Source organism: Mustela putorius, unplaced genomic scaffold (genome assembly GCF_011764305.1).
Source record: "Mustela putorius furo isolate JIRA1106 unplaced genomic scaffold, ASM1176430v1.1 tig00003896_pilon_pilon_pilon, whole genome shotgun sequence".
Taxonomy (NCBI): Eukaryota; Metazoa; Chordata; class Mammalia; order Carnivora; family Mustelidae; genus Mustela; species Mustela putorius.
This window is the reverse complement of record NW_025422045.1, coordinates 12871675-12895627: the sequence shown is the minus strand read 5'-3', so window position 1 is coordinate 12895627 and position 23953 is coordinate 12871675. Positions and strand designations below refer to the sequence as shown.

At 47.3% G+C, this 23953-nt stretch overlaps 1 protein-coding gene across 1 annotated transcript; it reads right to left on the bottom strand.

Moving 5' to 3' along the window:
- Positions 1-4696: 4696 nt before the first annotated feature.
- Positions 4697-9971, bottom strand: SALL2 (spalt like transcription factor 2). The gene is given in 4 exon segments (XM_004758583.3): positions 4697-6031; positions 6491-9117; positions 9120-9335; positions 9725-9971. Coding segments are annotated over 4 exon segments (3318 nt in total). The 5' UTR covers positions 9792-9971; the 3' UTR covers positions 4697-5623.
- Positions 9972-23953: the final 13982 nt, after the last annotated feature.

The following is a 23953-nucleotide window of genomic DNA, read 5'->3' as shown; positions in this document are numbered from 1 at the left end:
AGGTCATGATCTCAGGGTCCTGGGATCGAGTCCCGCATCGGGCTCTCTGCTCAGCAGGGAGCCTGCTTCCCTCTCTCTGCCTGCCTCTCCGTCTACTTGTGATTTCTCTCTGTCAAATAAATAAATAAAATCTTAAAAAAAAAAAAGAGTTCATTGTTCATAAATCTGAATCCCCCACTTGTTATAAGATCACTTTCTTTCAGAATCCTTAACACTTAGAGATAAAATATATAGAAATTCTATAGCAGTAAAGTTAAATAGTCTTGGGGGAGAGTCTCGGACATAGCTGTGTAGAAGAAAGGAGTTGATTCATCTTGAAGATGGAATTCCATAGGTTAACCCCTAAACAATATAAACAATTTTGTCTAGGACAGGAAGGGTTTTTTAATGGAAGAGATTCGGTCTCTGGTAGAATTCAAAGTATCTAAGGCCTGTATTGCCTCCCTTTACCTATAGAGGAAGCCAAAGAAATAGCACAGATATTTCTGGAAGTCAGCCAAATCAAGGGCAGCTTCCAGAAGTCTTTGCTTTCACATTCACTTTGGGTAAGTTCCTACAGTAGTATATCAGGCAAATTTTAGGAGCACATACTCTGCTTATAGGGTGATTCTTTCTAGACTCCATATGACCAGTTTTCTGCCCACTCTTAGCCAATCTGCATACCATCCTGAGCAGGGCATGGGAAAGGAACCTTATCCAGACCTCTTCTAGTCAAGACAGAGTGCAAGCCTAGTTGTGTGCAGATAAGTGCTGCATGCACTACATTAACTTTTCTTCATATCTGCTATGGTAGACTTCCTAGAATTAGTCCCAATGCCTCCCATTATGCCTTTATGCAGGGTGATTTTGCCACTCTCCCTTTTAAGAGGTAAAGTTTATTTTCTCTCCTCTTGAATCCAAGTAGGCCTTCGACTAGTTCAGCCAACAGAATGTGGCAGAAGTGATATTAAGTTTCAGAGCCTCGGCCTTAAGAGGCCTTGCAGCTTGTAGCTTCTGCATTTATCTTCTTGGAGACCTGGGCCTTCGCGGGAGTCCTGAGAGACAGAGAGAGAAAGATATCCTAGAAATCGAAAGACTTGAAAAGGAAAGGGGCCCAGAGGAAGAAAAGAGAAGAAAGAGAGGTTGAAGTGCCAGAAGTGAATGAAGCCATCTTGGATCCTCTAACCCAAATCAGAGCTGCCAAGTGAGCTCAACCCTCACTGCATGGAATATATTTTTTTCTTACTCATTTTTTTTTTAAAGATTTTATTTATTTATTTGACAGAGAGAGATCACAAGTAGGCAGAGAGGCAGGCAGAGAGAGAGAGGAGGAAGGAGGCTCCCTGCTGAGCAGAGAGCCCGATGCGGGACTCGATCCCAGGACCCTGAGATCATGACCTGAGCCGAAGGCAGCGGCTTAACCCACTGAGCCACCCAGGCGCCCTTTCTTACTCATTTTTAATTAAATGATCAAAAGCAAAGTGTCGACTAAGACTAGTCAATCTGTTATTAAATTAAACATTAGAGGGCCAACTGGCTGGCTCAGTCGGAAGAGCATGCAACTCTTGATCTCAAGGATATGAGTTCGAGCCCCATGTTGGATATAGAGATTACATTTTAAAAATCTTAAAAAAAAAAAAAAAAAAGTTAAGGGCACCTGAGTGGCTCAGTTGGTTGAGCATCTGGATCTTGATTCTGACTCAGGTCATGATCTCAGAGTCCTGGGATTAAGCCCAGAGTCAGGCTCCTCGATCAGCTGGAAGTGTGCTTGTTTCCCTCGACCTCTGCCCCTCCTCCCATTCATGCTCTCCCTCTCTCTCGCTATTAAATAAATAAATCTTTAAAAAAAGAAAAGAAAAGTTAAACATTAGGAAAAAAAACAAGGAAAAGAAAAGTCAAAGTTGGGTCTAATTGAGAGTAATACTAGTGAAGTCTGTCTTGGGAGTCAGGAGACAACACTCCTTGGTTACTAAAAAAAGTTCCAGGGATGGTAACCAGAGCCTCAGGAGTAGGAGTTTGTGAAATGTGCCAATAGAGTCCAGGCCTTTCTCGTGAGTGACACAGGTTGAAAACTCTAAGAAGCAGACGCAAAGGTAGAATTAGGATTCCAAGAGTTTTAACGGGGATTAACACCTGTAAAAGGAAAAGGGAGTGAAAGCAGTTTGGTGCAGGAACAATTGTCAGACTATGAGGCAGACCTGGCCATCTCTGTCAACCCAGTGGGGAATTCCAGAGCAAAAATGTTCATTAGAGTCCCATGTTTCATGGCAATGGCTAAGCTCCTGTACCACTCACTATCTTGCTTAGTCTTTGACCAGAGGCTGAAGAGCGGAGCAGTTGAGGGATGTCAGTGAATCAGGCTTCTTGCCGTTAGGTAGCCAGTTCTTTCTTAGAGGGGAACCTCTAAAGCAGCACATCTTTGTATCTGCCAAAGTGGAGACTTGGTGTATCTTACAGGTTCTTGAACGGTACCAGCCGCATTGGTCTTTAGGTTGTTATATGGATTATCAGTATATCTGAGTGGTTATTATGAAAGCTGAATTCAAGAGAATTGCATACTTCCTCACCATTCTCCATCTTTGCATTGAGTTATTTCCCTCTCTGGGAGCCTGCAGGCCATTGTTTGCATCTATCATACAATTTACTGGCACCGTATATTAATAGGTTCGTATTTTTCTTCATCCTAGACTGAGCTCCCATAGGGGCAGAAGTGTCTTACCTGCTTTTGGACCCGCCTAACAGTCTCCGAAACAAAATAAATCCTCAGAAATTAACTGAATGAATGAGCAAAGCTGCCTTAGAATAGTGGTGCTTTGCATCCATCCAGTTTGAACTGGATCCACTATATTTATGTTTTACAAGATGCATTTATTTACATTCTCATTCCAGCAGGTTAGAGTTAATTCACCTTCCCCCAAAAGATGATCAAATGAAAAGTGACTGAGAGTGAGAAATGGGAGGCTGAGGGTGGGGATTGGGGGGGGGGGCTATAAAAAGGAAGAAACTAAAGGCTCTAAGAGACAGAATAAATTAAAGGTGACGAGAGAAAAGAACAAAAAAATTAAAGCTGTCAGGTAAGAGAGGTCAACAAAGAAGAAAAAGCAGGACAGGAGAATAAAAAGAATAAAAAGGAGACAGAAGGGAAAATAAAGTAGAGGAATGAAGGAGGGGTGTGGGGAGGAGTCAGGCGCAGAGCATACCGGCCCAAGGAAGTATCCAAGAGTCGAAGCTTTACCAAGAGCTGTTACCATAATGGGAACTGACATGTAAAGGGAGGGCAAGTCTACTTTAATAAGTTAAATGGCATTATCCATGTCCAGTGGGGGTAGGGGAGGTGAATGGAATAAGATTGGTGACCTACCTCCTTCCATAGGCTGAAAGGAGAAAAAGATTTACAAAGCTTTGCTAGGAATTAGAGGCACAAGCTGTTTCTTCCCCAGTTGACTTCACAAGATTTCCCATGTATTCCTGTTCACCAGGACCTTTTAAAGGGGACCTGTACTGCTCTGGTGGGGCAACTAGAATCAAACATTGGTTCTTTACCTTGAATTGAGCCAAGAATAGGTTTACTAACCTCCTCTTTCAGTCTTCCCACCCGTCTCATATCAAGAGTCTTTTTTTTTTTTTAAGATTTTATTTATTTATTTGACAGAGAGAGAGAGATCACAAGTAGGCCGAGAGGCAGAGAGAGAAAGAGGGGGAAGCAGACTCCCCGCTGAACAGAGTCCCATATGAGGCTGGATCCCAGGACCCTGAGGTCATGACCTGAGTCGAAGGTGGAGGCTTAACCCACTGAACCACCCAGGTGCCCCTCATCAAGAGTCTTAAATGACATAGTAGGAAAAAAGCACTGTCCCTGATCACAAGGGAAAGACACTAATATCTCCCTTGTCGGCTCTTTGTACTTTACTGTTAGGAAGCTCTGGAGCCTATACCTTTGGAGGATCACTGTCGGTGGTACTAAACTGGGATCCTGGATCCAAGTCTGCCAATAATTGGCCAAGTGACTGGGCAAATCATTTTAGCAGCTCCATCCATGTAGCACTAAGATTCAGTGATATTGTAATCCTACAAATGCAAACAAAACAAAACAAAACAAATTCTGGGGACTCTACTCTAAAAAAAACAAGGTCTTAGAGTCTTATCTAAACCTCACCAGGTTGTAGAGAGACAAGGTAAAAAATTTGTTTCATTTCACCCCCACTCCACACATACTTCCTCTGCTAAGAATCTTTCTTGAAATTATCCTGTTAGTAGAAATTATTAGTGTTGAATTACTTCTTTGTCCTGTTTGTGACATCAGATCTCAAGGATCACAAAGATTAATTCTTCTTGGTTCGGCAGGTAGCTGATGTCAGGTAGGCTAGCCTGGAATTCAGGAAAGACAAAGAAACAGCTTCCAACCTCCAAACAAAACAAACCAAAAACCCCACAAAAGCCTGATCGTGGAAAGTTCTAGACAAAGAGAAAATCTAGAAAATTACTGCACACAATGGACAAATCCTTTACTTTTTGAGAACATAAACTCCATTTCCACAGGGAAATTACATCCACTGGAGGTTGTCTTAGGACAAGGCTGAATGCATTAAGTATTTCAACACCATATGTTCAGCTTTGGCAGGAGATGTAGGTGGGAAGAGAATCTCAGTGTTAGGGAGTGCCCTTATCACACCCCAGCTGGCTATTTAGTCATGAAATAAGGAAAAACACACAAATATTTGGTTAAAACACTTTTAATGAAAAGGGAAAGACACTAATATCTCCCTTGTCTGCTCTTCACATTTTACTATGTTAGGAAGCTCTGGAGCCTATACCTTTGGAGGAGAAACCATCATTCACATCAGTCTGTAGCAGAACTCTCATTCTCTCCTCCTCAGAACTCCTGTTCCAAATGATCCTATGTTAAGAGTAAATACTACATCTCATTACAAGACGGAGAGGCAGGGAGAACACCACCTAGAGCTCATCTCCCAAAGCCTGGGACTCTAAGACCCAGACCGTGGCAAAGATGTAAGCCCCGGTCCATAGACAGGCAAACTGGGGAGGAAATAGGCCTTGAGAAAGGAAGACGAGGAAAATCCAAGGGGCCAGGGACTAAAGGAGGGAGTTATCTAAAACTAGAAGCATACTAGTGCTAGGAAGTTCCCTATGACCTAGAGTGCAGTGCTGCACACCAAGTCACTAATAGTCCAAAAGAACATTCATGAGACTCACCCAGTCAAGAACTGGAGGTCCCCTCCTTCACACCATGCCCCTTTCTTAATCTCATAGGTTCCCAGCAAGCCCTATGCTTCAGCAATACTCTTCAACCCTCCATCACTATTCTTTCAACTCCCCTCACCCATAATGCTTCTCAAAGATACGAACCTCACATTTCCCAAAATATTCCATGGGAGACCTGTTGGCAAGACATCTGCTTGCTTCCTAACTTTGAGAGGCCACGATGATGGAATAGGAGAAGCTGGAGGTGTCTTGGCATATTGAAGAGCCAACACCTTGGCCTGAATGGGAGTGTACTGGGAAGAATGTCCTATATGCCCTCTGTTTCCCCCAACCCCTTAAGGCCGAGCCACCAGCTACAGATATGGTGTGTCTTCATCGCTGGCACCTTCTGGAGCAGGAAGTAGCAGCAATGTACATTTTGCTACTTTTCTTCCATGACGGGCTTCTCAGGCACTGCCTTGGGTGCAGGAGACCGAAATAGGAAGAGGGGGGCTCTCTTCTCCTGGGCCTCTCTGGATCCCATTGTTGGAGGCACGTTCCCAGGCACATTTCCCGGGCCAAACAGCACTGGTGGTGCCAGGCTTAAAGCGGTAGTGGAGGTGGAGCTGGAACTCCGGGGCTTGGTGGGCAGGCCATGTGACAGGAAAGCTGTGTACTGGTTCCAGAAAGACAGGGGACCTACCCTCACCAGTTGGGCAGGAATGTCCTGGGACAGGAAGTCCTGCAGGTTGACCTGGTCACCAGAGAGGAGTGGCACTGGGCCCTCCAGAGATAGCTGCCGGCCCCTTCGGGCTGGGCTGCAATTCCAAATGTGGGTGCTCAGGTGCACCTGCCAAAGGGAAAGGGAGAGGAAGAAAGGAGAGGGGAGAAGGGTCACCCCAGGGAAGTTGGAGAGGGTTCCCCTTGGGAACATGAAAGCCGTAGAGAATCTATTTTCTTCAGGTACAGTGAGTGAAGAGGGAAGAAAAATTCATCAGGGGGCCATCCCCCTGTGAGCACAACTATTTCCAAGCTCAGGGACCGAGAAAAGCCACTAGGGATGTATCACAGAAGGACTCAGAGAAAAAGACAAAACAGGGCTCACACATCTTGGAGGTCCTTCTACAGAGCTCTTGGTTTCTGCTCCGAGTCAAGGAGCAGCGGATAGAAAAAAACAGGCTCATGGGATCGTGGGGTCATCTTTTCGGGGGAAGGGGGAGATCCCTGGAGAAGCAATGGAAGGTGAGCAGCCTGGGACCAAAGAAAGAGCAGCAATATTCTGAGGGCCATGGGGGGCAAAGGGTTGTACCTGGTGGTGAGCCAGCAGCATATGCTTCTTGAGGATAGACCGCTCGAGAAAGCTCTGCCTGCAGAAAACACAAGTGAAGAGCGGCCCCTCCTTGGGGTGGGTCTTCTGATGCTCCTCCAGGGCTGCCTGGGTGGCAAAGGTCTGACCACACACCTCACAGGCCTTTCTGCTACTGCTCTCGCCCGGCTCCTTTCTCATGGCCTCCTGCATGCTCAGCTCCTCCACTGAGGAGCCACTGCTGCCTTCCCCTTCCCGGCTGAGTGCTACCTTTGGGCTTGAGCTCCTCTCCGCTTTGCCCCCCTCTTCCATGCCTCCTGTGACATCACTGGCCCCCTGTTCCATGGGCTGTGTTTGATCCAGGCTGTCGGGGGGTGGTGGTGGCAGGGAAGGCTGTTGAATCACATTCTCATTGCTATCCATCTCCTTCCCAGCTGTGGCTGCTGCTGCTGCTGCTGCCGCCACTGCCGCCACTGCCGCCACGGTCCCCACTTCCTCCTCTGCCCCAGATGCCTCTTCCGAGTCACCTCGCACAGATACTGCCTTCTCGCCTCCGCTCTCTGAGCCTCTCCCTGCCAGGGAATCTTCATCAGTCACATCTTCCTCCTCTTCCTCCTCTTCCTCCTCCTCTTCAGACAACTCCTCTTCTGGGGATGGCTGCTGGGACGGCTGCTGGGGGAAGCTCCCGGGCCCAGAGACTGTGGATTGCTCAGAGCCATTTTCTTGGGCAGCTCCCCCGCCTTCAGAGAGTGTGGTACCGCCATTGGGGATCTGGCCCCCAAGGTGCATGCGAACATGCTGCTGCAGAGTAACAGCGTTGGTGAACTTCTTCTGGCAGATGGGGCAGGAGTTCTGGGCCCGGGCAGCTGGACTGGCCTTGTGGCCCACGAAATGTGCACGCAGGTTGCCCCGGGTGGAGAAAGCTCTGCCACACACTTTGCATTTGAAGGGCCGCTCACCACCGTGTTGGCCATAATGCAGGCGCAGCGCGCGAGGACAGCTCAGCACCCGGAGGCAGATGACACACTGGTTAGGTCCCGACGAGGCAGAAGACGAAGTTGCCGGTGCCGAGGTGGTGGGGGCTCCCGAGGTGGTAGAGGCCACAGCCACAGCTCCTTGCCGATCAATCTTTTCTACCAGCTGCTGCAGCTTTGAGGTCTCAGAGGGTGAGGCCCCCAAGGGCTCTAGCACATAGGGGAAGGGGAAGCTACCTGTGGACTTAAAGTGGTTGGTAAGCAGCGCCCAGCTGGGGAGTGAAGTCACCAGCTTGCTTAGCTGCATTCGGGTTGCCGTGCCACTTTCTGCCACCCCGGCGATGGCCGAGCCCTCACTCCCCGGTGGGGTATTTTCATCAGCTTTACTTTTCGGCTCTACTGCTTTCATGAGCACAAACTTATTGAAAGCAGGGAGTGCAGGAGCCGTGGCTGTGCCTGCACCGGTGGAGAGCAGCGTCAGGCTCTCCGTGGCACTAAGTGCTGTGGTGGAGGCCACCAGAGGCTTGCGTTCCACACCTCCACCAGGCACGGCCACCTCCTCCTCAGCCTTCTCTGGTGGCACGGACATACCATAGGGCAGGCCGCTGCTGGTGATGACGTAGTCTAGGTGCTCTGGCACTGGGTGAGGGTTCATCTGCACATGCGGGTACTTCTCACGATGGCGGTGGAAATGCACTTTGAGGTTGCCACGGGTGGTAAAGCGGTTGCCACAGACATTACACTTATAGGGCCTCTCACCCGTGTGGGAACGCAGATGGATCTGCAGGGCACTGTCACTGCCAAATACTTTGGCACAGAAGCGGCACTTGTGCCGTCCACCGGGCTTCTCCAAGGGACCCATCACTTCTCCATATCCCAGCTCACCACTTCCATTCTTTGGCTTCAGGAGCCCTGGGGAAGCAGCAGCCTCGAGGCCTCGGGCTGCCCCAAGACACTGCGCTGCCAGTAGTCCCGTGGTGCCTGGGAATGCCAGATGAGGTGAGGCCATCAGCTGATCTGCACTGCCAGGCAGGGCTGGGGAGGGGGTAGGGGTGGGTTTGTGGCTTCGCCCAACCCCTCCGGCAGAAAAAGGGTGCTGCGACCCCAGTGGATGGTAAAGATGGAAGAAAGCCTGCTTGGGTGTTTCTGCCCCCGAAGAGGATGAAGAAGAGGAGGAGGAAGGTGCCAGCGTCTTGCCAGTTTGGACAGGCTTGATGGGACTGAAGAGGGGAAGCAGGGGCTTGGTGGAGGAGGCAGTCCCCGTCCCAGGTAGCTCTGAGGGACTGGCAGGGGTGCCCACCGTCTGGCCTAAGGAGCCAAGCAGCAGCACCTGGCGGCAGATTTGCTCAGTCATCTGCATCTGGTGAATCTGGCGCTGCTGCAGCACCCGAAGCTCTTCCAAGATCAGAGGGATGTTCAAGTGGCCACTGCCTACTCCTGGGGGCGGGGGTGGAGGAGGAGGAGGAGGGGGTGCAGGGGTAGATTCCGGAGGTAACGGGGTTGCGCCCAGTTTGGGACTGGCCAAGATCAGGCCCCCGCCTCCCCCAGCTGCTGTACCTGTGGCAGCGACCAGGAAGTGCCCCGCAGACTCCTCTACTCTCCGCTCTGCGCCCCAGGAGGGATCTGTGGGCACAGAGGACCCAGAATCCGGGGGATGCTGTGCTCGGCCTCCATGACCTGGGGACTATTTTGGCCCTCCGCCCGGGGTTCAGAAGAGGTCGAAGAGTTGTTGGGGTTCTCCTGGCCCCCAATTATCACCATTACAGGGGGGTCAGTAGAACATGCATTCTGGTGGGCGAGGAATTCGGTTGGGTCAGTGAATTGTGCGCAGCACTTGGCACAGACTTGGGGGTGGTCCTCCTCGCTAGCATCACCTAGGGAGAAGACAAGGAGAGAGCGTGGGTGGTGCGGTTGGGACGGGCATGCGAAGGCTCTAATTAGCAACGAGCCCAGTAACCGCTTGTGGGGGTGGGGAGATGAGCTCACCCTCAGGCCACGCAGCAGGCTAGAGCTCAGTCTTGACCGGCCGGGACGTGAAACACCCCAGCGTAAGGGGTGGGGAGGGGCAGGCAGGCTCAAGCTTCTGCCTTCCCCAATCCGTCCCCCACCCCCCCAACCCGGGGCCACCGCGGGCGCAAGGAATGGGCGTGAGGAGAGGGTCCCGGACAGAGAATCGTGCATTTTTATCCCGTTCGCGGAAAGTCCATTAGCTCGCGCGCGTCCCCTCCGCCCCCACCCCTGCCCCGGCAGGGCCCTACCGCACCTCCAAGCTCCGCCGGCTCCCCGCAGGGCCCCCCAAGACGAGAGCTCCTCCCGGTTTCGTGCGCCATGGGTGTGGGGGAGGTGGAGGGCCGGGTAGAGCGGGAGACAATAGGTATCGGGATTGGGGGAGGCGGGGGTAGCCGCCGGGGCTGCGGCAGCCTCTGCACCCAGCGGCCCAGACTGCGGAGATGGAGATCGGCGGCAGCGGCGGCGGGGGCAGGGAGCCGCGGAGGAGGGGGAGGGGATCGAGGAGGCGCGGAGGAGGGGAGGAGCTGGAGCGAGAAAGCTGGGAGAGGGGAGATGGGGGAGGAGCTGCTCGGGAGCCCGGCGGGAGCCGGGAGTGGGAGGTGGGTGTGTGGGGCCGGATCCCAGAGCCTAGCAGGTTTCCGGAGGCTCAGTGACAGGTGCTAGTGGGGCGTGGTGGGGGTCCACCTTCCCTTGCCCTCTGCCAGCTCCCCCCTTCTCCAGATGTCTTTGCCCAGACCTGCCCCCACCCCCCTCGGGCTCAAGGGGGCACAGTGGGAAGGAGAGCCCGGCTCAACAGAGCAAAGCGATAGGCTTCTCTTATTTTTCTTTGGATAAAGGATCCACTGAGCCTGGAAAACGTGCATTCCGGAGAGGGTGGTCTGATTTCAGAGGTCTGAGGGCCCGAACGGAGAGGGAGCCCAGAACATCCATCCCTCATCAAAACACGCTCCCCCAAATACCCCAGGTTTTGTCCAGTCTTCCTCACCTTTATTCCCACCCTACCCCCATCCCTCTCCACAAAAGAAGTTTCTCAGGATGGGAGGCTGCAAGCTAGAATTTCCGAAGAAGTCATTTCAGGACCCTTCTCTGCGGAACACTGAGCCCCTTTACTCCCTGCCCCTCCTCCCACAGAATAGCCGAATGCAAGTTAACCCCCAGATCACTCGGCCCACACCTGATTTATGGAGTTCGTGCTCATTCAAGGAGCCATCTCCTTTTAGTACTCTCTTTCCTGCCCGTCTTCTTCCTCCATTGCCCTTCTCTTGCGACAACACACCGCTCGCTGTCACTATTAAGGACTGCTGCGGGCGGGGAAGATGCTGGCCAGCAGGGGCCTACAGGGGCCCACCTAGCTCTAACCTGGGGGGAGGGGAATTCCTGAAACAATGGGAAAAATGCAGTGGGAGCTACCAGACAGCCTTTCAATGCGGAAAGCCCTTTCAGCCCCAATCTAGTTTGAATGCCTAGAAATGACTTCACACCACCTCACCCCACAAAGGCCACCTCCCCTTCAGAGAAGATAAGAAGGGGTGAAGCTCTTAGACCAGATACTCTGCATTCCCTTTCTACCTTGAAATGTGTCTTAATAGGTTTTCCACTTCTTGAAGGAGTTTATCTTACTTACATGAAAGTGTCCCCAAGTCACTTAGTTTTGTAGTTTGCCTGGGCACCTTGTGCTAATCCCAGTTCTCGCCTTGCCTGACTGGTATATCAAGGTGCAGTGATCACTCATGCAACCATTTTCCTTTTTGTAAAGTGGTAATATTGTAGCTGTGATATCTTTCTCAGAGAAATACTGTGACAAAAACTTGAAAAACTGGACGAATCATGTTAATATGAACATATGGGACTTTAAATATTATGGACTAGAGGGTTGACATTGTCAGTGGCAAAAGAGTCAAAATAACCTAAAATACACATATACTAAAACAAGATCAATGTTTCACGTTCCTTATTAACCTTATTCATTTCTGAGGTAAGATGTTGGCTACTATAATTGGCACATGACAACATTAAGGAGACTTTTTTGGATGGAGATGAAACTACTTAATACTCGCAACACCCACTTCACTATTCAATGCAAATTTTGCCATCTTTTAAAAATTAGAACATTTTACTGAATTATGTTTGGAAACTTCAGATAATCATGAGGATCTTAACATTATGAATGATGACTGAAACAGATGAGCCTGACCCTTACAAGGAGGGAAAGGGGAATCTATTTCAATAGTGGAAGGTCACCGGTTAGTGCAGTGTTGTTTTTTTTTTACACATATTGAAGTCTGGAGAGGTGAAGTGACTTTTCCAAGTTCACACAGTTAATTCAGTGAGGCAAACGTTCAGAATTTTTACTCCTATCCAGTGCTTTCTCAAGCACAACAACGTTGTCTGGCTCCTCTCATGCTAGAGAAAGGGCTCTGTGTGGTTCCTGCCTGTCATTTGCTCTCTGGCCTCAGCAAGGGAGAGGGAATCAGATGGAGGCTTTCTACCGAGCATTTGTTAATTAGCATTGAACATTTGATATCAAGTTGCTGTTTTGTCAAGTCTTCCGACAAGAAAAGAAATCCTTTTCTTTTCATCTTCTCCTGGGAAACACTGTCCCCTTTCTTGCTCTTTAATGAAACTTGCTTTCTGATGCGTAATTTGATCTGCTCTCTTCTTTAAGGTAAATTTAGTCCCTGCTGAAAGGTGACGGATCAACAGCCACCTGTAAGAGGAACCTTCTCTTTCTCAGCACTTTGCACTCACTGCCTATCCTGAAAAGGGGGGCAGGATTCTTAGGCAGACACGAATGAAGTCATAAACACAGGAATAAACTAAGCTAGTAATGGTGTCCCTAGATAGCAGATAAGGTGAGGTAAGCTATCCCAGGTTGCACACAAAGTCCGGGATGGACATTGGGACCAAGACCTGAACATGCTGGTTTAAATATACAAAGAGCCAAAATGACAAGGAAAAAGGAAACCAGGTAGCTCTCTGAACTGCTGCTCTAGGCTTGGGAGAGCATGGGTAGGGAGGACAAAGAGAAAAATAGGTGCGGAGTGCACAGCAGGAGGACAGAGTTGAACAGGTGGTTCTCAAACTTTGCTGCCCATCAGAATTACTAGCAGAACTCAATCCCAGAACCCTGAGATCATGACCAGAGCCGATGGCAGGCACTTAATGACTGAGCCACCCAGGGGCATCATGGGGCTACCTGCTCAGCAGGGAGTCTACTTCGCCCTCTCCCACTCCCCCTGCTTGTGTTCCCTCTCTTATCTGTCGTCTCTCTGTTAAATAAATAAATAATTAAATTTTTAAAAAGATTTCATTTATTTATTTGACAGACAGACAGAGAGAGAGAGAGAACAGCAGGGGGAGCAGCAGGAAGAGGGCGAGGGAGAAGCAGGCTTCCCACAGAGCAGGGAGCCTGATGCAGGGCTTGATTCCAGGACCTTGAGATCATAACCTGAGCCGAAGGCAAATGCTTAAGGACTGAGCCACCCCAATAAATAAAATCTTAAAAAAAAAATTACTGGCAGCACCTTTAAAAATCCCGATATCCAGGCCACGCCCCAGATCAATGAATTTAGAAACCTGGAAGGTGGCATCCAGGTATCAGTATGTCATAAAATTCCTCAGGTGATCGCAATGACCAGCCAAGGATGAGACCCACAGTACCTTTCAGGTGACTGCTCTTCCCAGCAAACTTTCTATCCTGCTGCTCACAAATCTTACCTGCCCTCAACCTGGCCAAAATCAAGACAGTGGCAAAACCAGTTGTTCAATGCCAGATCTTTTTATCAGGCTCCCTCTCTCCTCTGCCTATAGCCACAGGTTAGCTCTCTTGTATCCAGCTTCCATGGACAGAATTTTTTTTTGTTTTTTTGTTTTTTTGGAAAGGAGATAGAAGTTTATTGAATACACCACAAGAGAGCAGCAGGTAGGACAGCACAGGACAGACTGCCTGCCAGAATTTGATATGATTTACACCTGACTGTGAACTTAAGTGACTGTATTGCCTTTCCCAGGGTACGTGCATTCCTGAGCCATATTTCTAGTTTTAAGATAAAGGCTTGCTCTACGCAGAGTTCAAGCATCGTCCAGCTATTAAAGAAACAAAGGACCTGCCTAAACTTACTGTTAGTGTTGGCCCAACACTAATAGTTTCCATAATTATGAATTGATTCTGTAACCACTGCTACTGTTCCTGTAGACTGCTTCTAAGGGAGAAGGTCGCTGCTTCTCTGCATCACTCCTCTCTCCTAAAGACATATACATACTCACTCCTTTGCTACCCACACCTAGTAATGCACCCATGTCCTATGCAACATTGTAGGCAAACAGGTGTGCTGAGGTACATGTATGTGGGATGCTAAGTGAGAAAAATATATTTGTTTCTAAAACAGGAATATCTTAGATCAAACACCAAAAAGGTTTTTAAAGGGACATTTTTATGACATTGAAAGACTCAGCATTTAGCAAGGAATTTATACTTTTTTTTTTTTTAAAGATTTTATTTATTTATTTGACGGAGAGAGAGACAGTAGGAGAGGAAGAAACAGGCTTCCCGCTGAGGAAGGAACCTGAGGTGGGCCTTGATCCTAGGACTCTGGGATCATGACATGAGCCAAGGCAGAAAGCAGACACTTAAGGACTGAGCCACCCAGGTGGCCCAGGAATTCATACTCTTTTTTTTTTTTTTTAAGATTTTATTTATTTATTTGACAGAGAGAGATCACAAGTACACAGAGAGGCAGGCAGAGAGAGAGAGAGGGAAGCAGGCTCCCCGCTGAGCAGAGAGCCCGATGCGGGACTCGATCCCAGGACCCCGAGATCATGACCCGAGCCGAAGGCAGCGGCTTAACCCACTGAGCCACCCAGGCGCCCAATTCATACTCTTTTGTTGCTAGAAGGGACTTCAGAGATCTGACCCCCTGAGCACACAGATTAAGATTGCCAGCTCTGAAGCAAACAGGCCTGAGTTCTTGTCCCAGCACTTTCTAATCTTTGTGATTTGGGGAAAGTTTCTCTATTTATCCAAGGCTTGGATTTCTCTTTAAAATGGGGGTATATCGGGTGCCTGGGTGGCTCAGTTGGTTAAGTGACTGTCTTCAGCTCAGGTCATGAACCCCGGAGTCCCAGGATCGAGGCCCACATCTGGCTCCCAGATCCATGGAGAGTCTGACCTTCTCCCCTCTCATGTTCTCTCTCTCACTCTCTCAAATAGATAAATAAATCTTTTTAAAAAATTAAATATAACAAAATGGGGGCCTGGGTGGCTCAGTCATTAAGTGTCTGCCCTGCATCAAGCTTTCTGCTCAGCAAAGAGCCTGCTTCTCCATCTCTCTCTGCCTGTCTCTCTGCCTACTTATGATCTCTGCCTGTCAAATAAATAAATAAAATCTTTTAAAAAATTAAAAATACATAAGAAATAAAAAAAAAATAGGGTCACCTGGGTGGCTTAGGTCATGATCCCAGGGTCCTGGGATCTCTACATCAGGCTTTCTACTTAGCTGGGAGTGCTCCCCCTGCTTGTGCTCTCTCTCTCCCTACAAATGAATGAATAAAATTTTTAAATAAATAAATAGATAGATAAACAAATAAATAATAATTAAATAAAGGCCAAACACTGAAGCCCTGGAAGAAGAATGGACCTGCCCAAGGTCATCTAGCTTCAAGGTCTAAGCTGGATTAAAAAGCAGGTTTTCTACTTCCTGATCCAGTGCTCTATATCGTACCCCACCTGAGTTACTTTCTATCTATGCAGAGATGTTTTCTTTTTGACCCAGGGATACCTAGAGCTGAAAGGCTTGAGCTCAATACCCTACGGGATTATGCTCCCTACTTCAGATATAAAGAGAACAGAGCCCTCAAAACTCTCTTTTTCCCTCCTTCTCTTTTTGCTGCTCTCGATGTCTGCCAACTTCCATTTCTCCCTCTAGATCTGTTTGGCTGTTGTCCTGGTTTCTCCTTCTCACTAAATATCTGGGTTTCTGATTGTTTCCTTTATTTCCCAGATGTACTAGTTTACATTTTCCCTACTCACATCCCTTATGTTCTCTAATCTAGATTTCTAGACCCTGTAGGGGAGAGAGACAATTTTTTTTTTTCTCTCCAGAGTTTTTTAAGTAAATAGACTATTTCCTTCTCATCATTTATGTGCAGTAACTATTCAGTTAGGTTTTTGGTGTTCTGGTCAGGGAAGCTGAACAAAAACAGGGCTAGAAAACAGGTTTTTCAGATTGTTTCTTGATGAACGTCTTAGGTCACTGCAAAGATGAGGCTTTTAAAAGGTGCAACAAAGGCTCAGCATTTGCTTGTCACATACGGTAAACATTGCTTGAAAGAAGGCAAGAACTCCCGAAAACCTTGGTGGCAACCTCGCCTGCTAAATAAATGTCTGCTGATGTTCCTGAGGGTGTCCATAGTTTCACAGGGACACCAGAAGACGTACATAGAGTTGTTCCCCCCCCACCCCCCCACCTAATTTGGTTGCATGCAGAACAGGAAAATGTCTTCTGGGGTTGAAGGAAAAAAGTCAGGAGTCTGAACATCACATAAGCAAATAAGAACTCTACCAATGGAAATGGAGGGAGTGGGAAAGCTATCTTGTAAAAGCAGGAAGGAATTTTAGATTTGATCAGATATAGCCACCTCATCTCCAGATGTGACCCAGTGGCACTCGAATCTTTTACTCTCAGAATTCTGATCAGAAAACCCTTCAGTGTTCTTAAGGGAGACCTTAAGACGTTACTGCTGCCTCTTGCTCCTTGCATTTATGTTTCTGACTTTTATGGCTCAAAGGCAAAATTTCAGCTGAAATTTGTTACCACCATTGGATTGGAGCCCACACTGTTTCTACGGAGGGATGACTCTGTAGCAGCATCCCCATATCCCAAGTGAGAGCTGCAGCTCAACGGGCTTAAGAATCCATCTCAGGGCAGTGGTGAAAGATTTTTGACTCCCTCCCTGGCTCTTCATCAGTAGAGGTGCGGGGAGTGGGTAAGCAGACTTGGGAGGTATAAGGAGAGAAGAGGAGAGGTTGTTTTTTGGGGGGGCGGGGGAGGCTGGGGTGTTTCAGCATTGTTCCACAATCCAGGCAGCAGGGGAGCAGGACTGTGAGGCATCTCTGAGGCTCTATGGGAAGTCTCCTGTAGAGCCTGAGGAGGAAACATCCGGGACTGCAGCGGCATTAAGGAGGGCGAATGTCTCCCAGGAGGGAAGGATGCTACCACCATGAACCTCTAAATATGGGCACAGTGGGATCCCAGCAAGGCAGTGACTTGAGGAGAATGTGTTTTATCCAAAACACAGTATGTCTATTAAGGCTGTTCCATAGCACATGGAGCACTGGTTTAATCTCAGGTCTTTTTTTTTTTTTTTTTTTTTAACAACAGGTGGAAAAGTAAGTTTAATCCATAACTTTGTTTTAGTCACTTCAGATACATTATCCTAGAGCTTTTCAAGGCAACATCTCCTTGAGAAATACTAAAGCTTGCCAATAAGTTCCTGAGCTTTGGTCATATTTCAGCCCCTGCAGGAAGTGCCACTGTTCTCACATATGATAACAATACTCACACGTATTAAGTACTTATTTCTACCAGGGACTACCATACCACATATATGGAGCACTTATTTATGCTATTTATTTTTCCAAGTGCTTTACAGGTATTAACTCATTCCGATTCTCACAATCACCAAAGAGGTAGCTAGTGTTTTACAGATGAGGAAACTGCACAGAGAGGAAGTAAACCAAGATTGCACCGCTGAGTGGTGGAACCAGGATTTGAATCCTGAAAGTCTGACTTCAGAACCTTTGTTCTTACTACGACACTACATTGTCGGGTGAATCGACTGTTTGAGAAATAGTTTATCCCTGAGTTTATTCCAGACTTTCATAGCCTTAATATATATAGCCATAGCAGTATGTCCAAAACTTGCCTAAGCCTAAAACTACCTGAACCTTTCCAAATATATAGGTTCCCAGACTCTAGTCCAGATTGTGGACAATCAAGCAAGTTTGAAAAACCCTAATTTAGTAGAGTGAGCACCACTAGCCCTGAGCATTAAGAAACCTAGGTTTTGGTCCTAACAGTGCCTCTGTTTCTGAGGCTTTGGGCAATGTTACTTTTCAATATCCTGTTGCTCTGCTATCCACCTGGTCCTGCACTGTTCCAGGAATACATGAAATATCCCTCCCCTCCATAGAGAAAACCTGTTACTCTATTTTTCAAGTTCATTTAATTTTTTTTAATGTAGTCACTACATCCAATGCGGGACTCGAACTCACAACCTCAAGAGCAAGAGTTGCATGCCCTTCAGACTGAGCCAGTCGGTGGCCCCAGAAAATCTGTTACTTTAAAAACAGATGCAAATATGTTGACTAATTTTTTTTTTTTTTTTTTTTTTTAGCTTGGCCTCCCCTGAAGCACAAACCTAAGCCCCTCATCCAGCCCTCTCCTCTGGTCTCTACCCCAGGTGACAGGGATCCACACCCCAAACCAGGCTGCATCTGACCGACATTAGCTCTCTCCCTCTGGGAGCTCTGATCTGTTCTCAGCTCAGCCCAACAATGAGAAACTTTTTTCTCTTCTCCCTCAGGGGAACCTTCACGTTTATCCAATTCATTCTCTTGCAACCCAACTCTCCAGAAAGAAAAGGGGGGAAAATCCCACCCCTAAGAGACGGCCTCCAGGTCTGAGGAGGTTACTTAGCAACGGCACAAAGACCAGTGAGCAAAGGGGGACCTGAGGAGAAAACTCTTGGGTGGGGAGACAGAGCCAGTTTGAAAACTCCATTTCATCCAGAGAAAAACAAGGAAAACACAAACAGAACCAATCCTGAGAAAAGCCAAGCGGGGGGCTTCTCCCCAGCACAGGTCAACGCCTTCCTACTCCCTGCATCCAACTCCTTCACACCCCCAATGACCAAGTCCTCCCCTGGCTTCACCCGTGGCCCGGGTGCCCTCCCTTGCCCTGGCCTGACCCACACGGGCTGGGACTCAGGGCTCCCGCACCCCTCCCCAGTCACCCACCGTTCTCAGACGCGCTGGGACCTTCGCAGTCCGAGATTAACTGTTGGGGTTTCCGCTGCTTTCGCCGAGACATTCCCGGGTGGAGGTGGGGTAGGGAGGGGCAAAGCTCACTGAGTCCTAACCGGGGTGACCTGGTCTCTTCTCTCCTTGGGTCTGAAGCCAATGGATGCCTCTCCTCCAGTGCTAATCACTGTGAAGCAGAGACGTTCTCCCTTCCCAGAGACAGACAGACAGACTGGCCGTGCTCTCTCTGATTCTCTGTCCCTGACTCTCTCTCTCTTTCTCTCTCAATCTCTGCAAGTCTTTAAAGGGGAGACGCCCCCTTTTTTTTCTTCAGCTTCTTCCCTACGCTTCTGCAGCTCCCATTGTAAAAGCAAAAATCCTAATCTTTCCGCACACTCTTTTCTTTTGTACTGCAGAGGGGAAGGATTTAACCCTCTCCTCACTGCCGGGGCTCTGGCCTCTCCCTGTGCTGTCTGTTGAGAAAATGTCCCTGCTTGTTTCTCTAACTCTTCATCCAAAGTCCTCAGGTGCTTTTTGGTTCTCTCATGATTCTATGCCACCTTGTTTGATGATGCGACTATGTCTGGGGTATAAAACTGAAATAAGAACTTTCCCGGATATCCTGATTATGAGGTCAAGAAGTCAGATACCTCGAGCCAAAAATGGGGATATGAAAGGCTGGCAAAAAGATGAAGATGGACAGTCATTACAATAAAACTTAATACAGGGGTGCCTGGGTGGTTCATTTGTTAAGCGTCTGTCTTCAGCTCAGGTCATGATCCCCAAGTCCTGGGATCAAGCCCCACATCTGGCTCCCTGCAGGAAGCCTGCTTCTCTCTCTCCCACTCCCCCTGTTTGTGTTCCCTCTCTGTGTCTTTCTCTGTCAAACAAATAAATAAAATCTTAAAAAATATAAAATAGGGGCGCCTGGGTGGCTCAGTGGGTTGAAGCCTCTGCCCTCGGCTCAGGTCATGATCCCAGCGTCCTGGGATCGAGTCCCGCATCGGGCTCTCTGCTCAGCGGGGAGCCTGCTCCCCCTCTCTCTTCCTGCCTCTCTGCCTACATGTGATCTTTTTCTGTCAAATAAATAGAATCTTTAAAAAAATAAAATAAAATAAAAACTTAAAAAAAATACAGGGAGAGCTCTTCATAACTTATAGGATATTTTCATGTACATGACACATTTTGAGTATTACAACTCTGAGATTAGCACAGCAGGTTTGACTACACCTATTTATAAATAATTCTCTTTATAGGTAAGCAAAAGGTTCAGTGAGGTTAAGTAACCTATCCAAGGTTGCACAGTTCTGATGTAATAGAGACAGGCCTGGAAGTCAGGTGCATCTGACAGCAAGATAACATTTTTCCCTCTGTATTATTAAAAGTACAGTACGCCACTAGACTTCTAGCATCGGGGAAAAAAAGTGATTGAGCTTAAGGAATCCCAGTTAAAACAGCAACAGAGTTCATAGCTTTTCTGTTTCTCCCACTCCTGTCCAGCTCCTCCAGCTCAAGGGATGCCAGCTCTGAGAAGATGATGTAGATGATTCCGATGATTCCGTGGGGCTTCAGAATGGAAGCTGCAAGGATGCACCCTTCCAGCTCACTATGAAGGAACTTTCTAATAGTGTAATGGCCTCTCTGGTGAAAACGGGTGAACTCTCTGTAATAAGTTCTTGCAGAGGCTGAAAACAACCATCAGGGATTCTGTGGAAAGCATTTCCTTGTGGATATCACATTTGACCTATAAAAATGTCTCCATCTCTAAAACACATCATTTGGCAACCAACCAGGTCTTTCCCGCTTAGCCTGCACATTAAGGGGGATCCATTTATTGTTCTTTAACTTCTGGCCATACTGTGCTCCTGGGTGTAGAATATCCAGATGTGCCCTATCTCCTCACTATGATGTACAAGTCCTCTTCTCCTGGACTTCTTTACCTTTTACTCTCCTGGCTGTGATGACAGAACATCTGAGACACCATCCATCAGGAAAGTGGAAATTCCTTTCCCTTTTGGAGCTCAGGGGTGTAAACCTTGGATGGCTGCATCTTCAGAGAAGAGTGAAACAAAGCTCACTCAGTGTTCTGTGTGAACTGGAAGCTCCCTTGGTTTCTTCCCTGACCAGGGTCCAGGCTGGTGTGACAATACAAGAAAGGGAGAGAGAGACAACAGATGGTTGGAAGGTTTTGCTGGTGAGAAACAAGGCAGGTACTCACATCTAAAGGGCTTTGGGAAGCACGCTGATCTCTGCTTTGGAGTTCCCTAAATCTCCATTATTTTCCCTGTCCTTCGGGGTCAGGACCTTGGGTGGCTCCCTCATGTTCCCCCCTTGGAACTCTTGCAGACATTGTCTGATTCATCCTGTTTACTACTCTGTGCCAGACAGGTGCAGCCATCACCAGGCTGTAGTGGGGAAATAAGAACACTGAGGCCAGGGAAGCTTCTAATTTCTCAGTGAAATAGACTGGGTCCTGTCTCTCTCAGCCCACTGTTTCCATCATTTACTTCTTTTTGAGGATAAGAAACAAGAGAAAGAATATAGCTTTCTGCTTTTCTCAGGAGTCTCTGATGTGTGAGGGCAGATTTGCGAGTCCAAAATTCATGTCCTTCCTGGGTCTTATCTGTCTTGTCTTTTCCTATTTTTCCCCCCTTCTTCTTGCTGGCCTTATTGTGAAAGGAAAGGCTCTTTCCCCTCCTCTCCTTTCTTCCGCCCTCCCCCATTTACCATTTTTTTCCTTTTACCTCTCCACTGTGGCCTCTTGACCTCCCCACAGAGTTACAAAAGTAAAATCCTTGAAGAGATGCTGCTGTGGGAATGTTAATGAGCCTTCCCCACAAAGGGGCAAAGACTTTACTTCACTGAGTTGGAAAAAAGCCCCTTTGAAAAGGGGTTTCTGTGTGTGGTGAAGTGGAGAGGGGGGGGAAGGGGAGAGAGGGGAGGGAGAGAAATAGCGAGAAAATGAAAGGAGGAGAGAGAAATGAGACAGAGAAAGAGAGAGAGACAGAGTGAGAGACGGACTTCATAGCAGAAGAGAATATGAAAACAACACTTTTCATCCTTCAATTGATTATTTAATTTTTGGAAAATGTTCCATGGTCTTTTGACCTTGTAAACCAAGAGCTTACATTCCGAAGAAATTGAAGAGTCACTTGAGGGCACTGAAGATAATAAAGGATAGGAAAAAGGGACTTATCCTGGCACCCTACCCTCAGTTCCTTCCCATGTGTAGGAGCCTGGGAGGCTCTGGGGGGAATAATCTGGATCGGCTTTGCTGGTGGTGAAGATGGGCTCTTTCTTCTAGCTTTGTGGTTCCTTCTTATGCTATTTTCTAATTTTATCAACATTTTCTATGTCGACCATTAGCCTAGTAATTTTTCTCTCTTCAGGAATAGCTTAAATTGCTGTTGAGGTGTTTACATCACAGAGCCAATTTTCAAGCCAGACCACTTGAGTATAATCTCTGTATCCTTCATTTGTGAGCACAGGTTACCTCTGAATTAGTTAAAATGGATGTGAAGGTATTTTTAGTGTCAAAATTAAGTCCTCAAAAAGCAAAGATATGTTGTTGCTCTTTAAGGAAAGTTAGTCATCCTGTTGGACTCTCAGAGATTTTCCTACACATTGTTTCGTCACGTCAGCACAACACTCCAGTTAAAGAAGCCTTAGTTTTAGAAGCAAATAAATCCTTCTCTTGTGAAGGTGGGTGAGGGGTGGGGAGAAGAGCCCTGAACTCTGAGGAACAAAGGAAAGGTGATTGGAATGAGATCCTTGGAAGAGAGAGGAGGAGCCAGTCAGGAATTCCTAGAGCTGTATACACTCCTTAGGGCGCACTGTCATCACTTGGGGAGTTATGGAGAATTCATATTCCTGGTCTCTATCCCTGAGCTACTCAATCCGAATCTCTGGGGGCGGGGCCTAAGGCTTTCAATAAACTTTTAAATGATTCTTTTGCAGAGTCAAGCTTTAGACATTTGTGCTTGGCTGGTAGTTTCTAAACCACGGCTCCAGATTCCTAGGGAACTGCGGTGTTGCAGGGGAATCCATGTTACTCCCGAGGTGAGCCCAGCCTGTGGCCAGAATAGATACCATGCCTCTCAAAAGTATATACTTCTGGGGCGCCTGGGTGGCTCAGTGCATTAAGCCTCTGCTTTTGGCTCAGATCATGATCCCGGGTCCTCCTGCCTCTCCTTCTCTGACTGTCGCTCCGCACACACACTTGTGTTCCCTTTCTTGCTGTGTCTCTGTCAAATAAATAAGATATATTTTTTTAAAAAATATATTGGCCAAATGTTTGTTGACGTTGTTGGGATTAATACACTTTTAAGTCAATTAGAAGTGTTTAAATCAATTAGAAGTGTTTCTAAACTCAGTGGCTTTTGTCCTAAAAATACAACTATAGTCATGTGGCGGGGGGCTATCAAATTTTCGGCATTTTATTCAAGTCCTCTTCTGTCAAGACAATACACTGCTCTAAGCATTCCTCCCTTTTCTAGTTTGTAGAAGAGCAGGTGTTATAGAAGCAGATCCTCTATCTTCCAGAGAATTAGAATCCTATGAGGGGTTTGATTTTAGTTGCAAGAGAACTAAACTCTGAATCTAGTAAGGAATGTAACGTTCCTTTTTATTTTTTCTTTATTTTTTAAAAGATAAAAGGTTTGGGGCTCCTGGGTGGCTCAGTGGGCTAAGTCTCTGCCTTCAGCTCAGGTCATGATTCCAGGGTCCTGGGATCAAGCCCTGCATTGGGCTCCCTGCTCTGCGGGAAGCTTGCTTCTCCCTCTCCCACTCCCCTTGCTTGTGCTCCCTTTCTCACTATGTCTTTCTCTATAAATAAATAAATAAAATATTTTAAAAATATATAAAAGATAAAAGATTTATTTATTTATTTTAGTGCAGGGGAGGAGCAGAGGGAGAGGGAGACAACCTTAAGCAGACTATGTGCTTAGCTAGAACCGGCTACGGGGCTCGATCTTACAACCCTGCAATCACAACATTAGTAGAAGCCAAGAGTCAGACACTTAACCGACTGTGGAACCCAGGTGCCCCTATTTTTTTATTTTTTACGGCTTGAACTCATGACCCTGAGATCAAGACCTGAGCTAAGAGTCGGACACTTAACTGACTGAGCCACCCAGGTACTCCAAAAGGCACATAACATTTCTCTTAATAACAAAAATCATAGTTTAAGTGCATTCTGTGTGCCACACCCTTTGAATACATAATCTCATTTAACCCTTAAAATAATTTTTTAAAAATTATTTCTTTATAAATTATTCATAAATTATTTATTAATTTGAAAAATTATTTATTTTAAGGAAAGACAGAGAAAGAGAGAATGTGTGTGTGAGAGCATGTGAGGAGGGGTAGAGGGAGAGGGAGAGAGAAGCCCAAGCAGACCCCCACTGAGCACTAAACCAGAGGGGAGGGCGGGCAGTTGATTTCATGACCTCAAGATAAAAACCT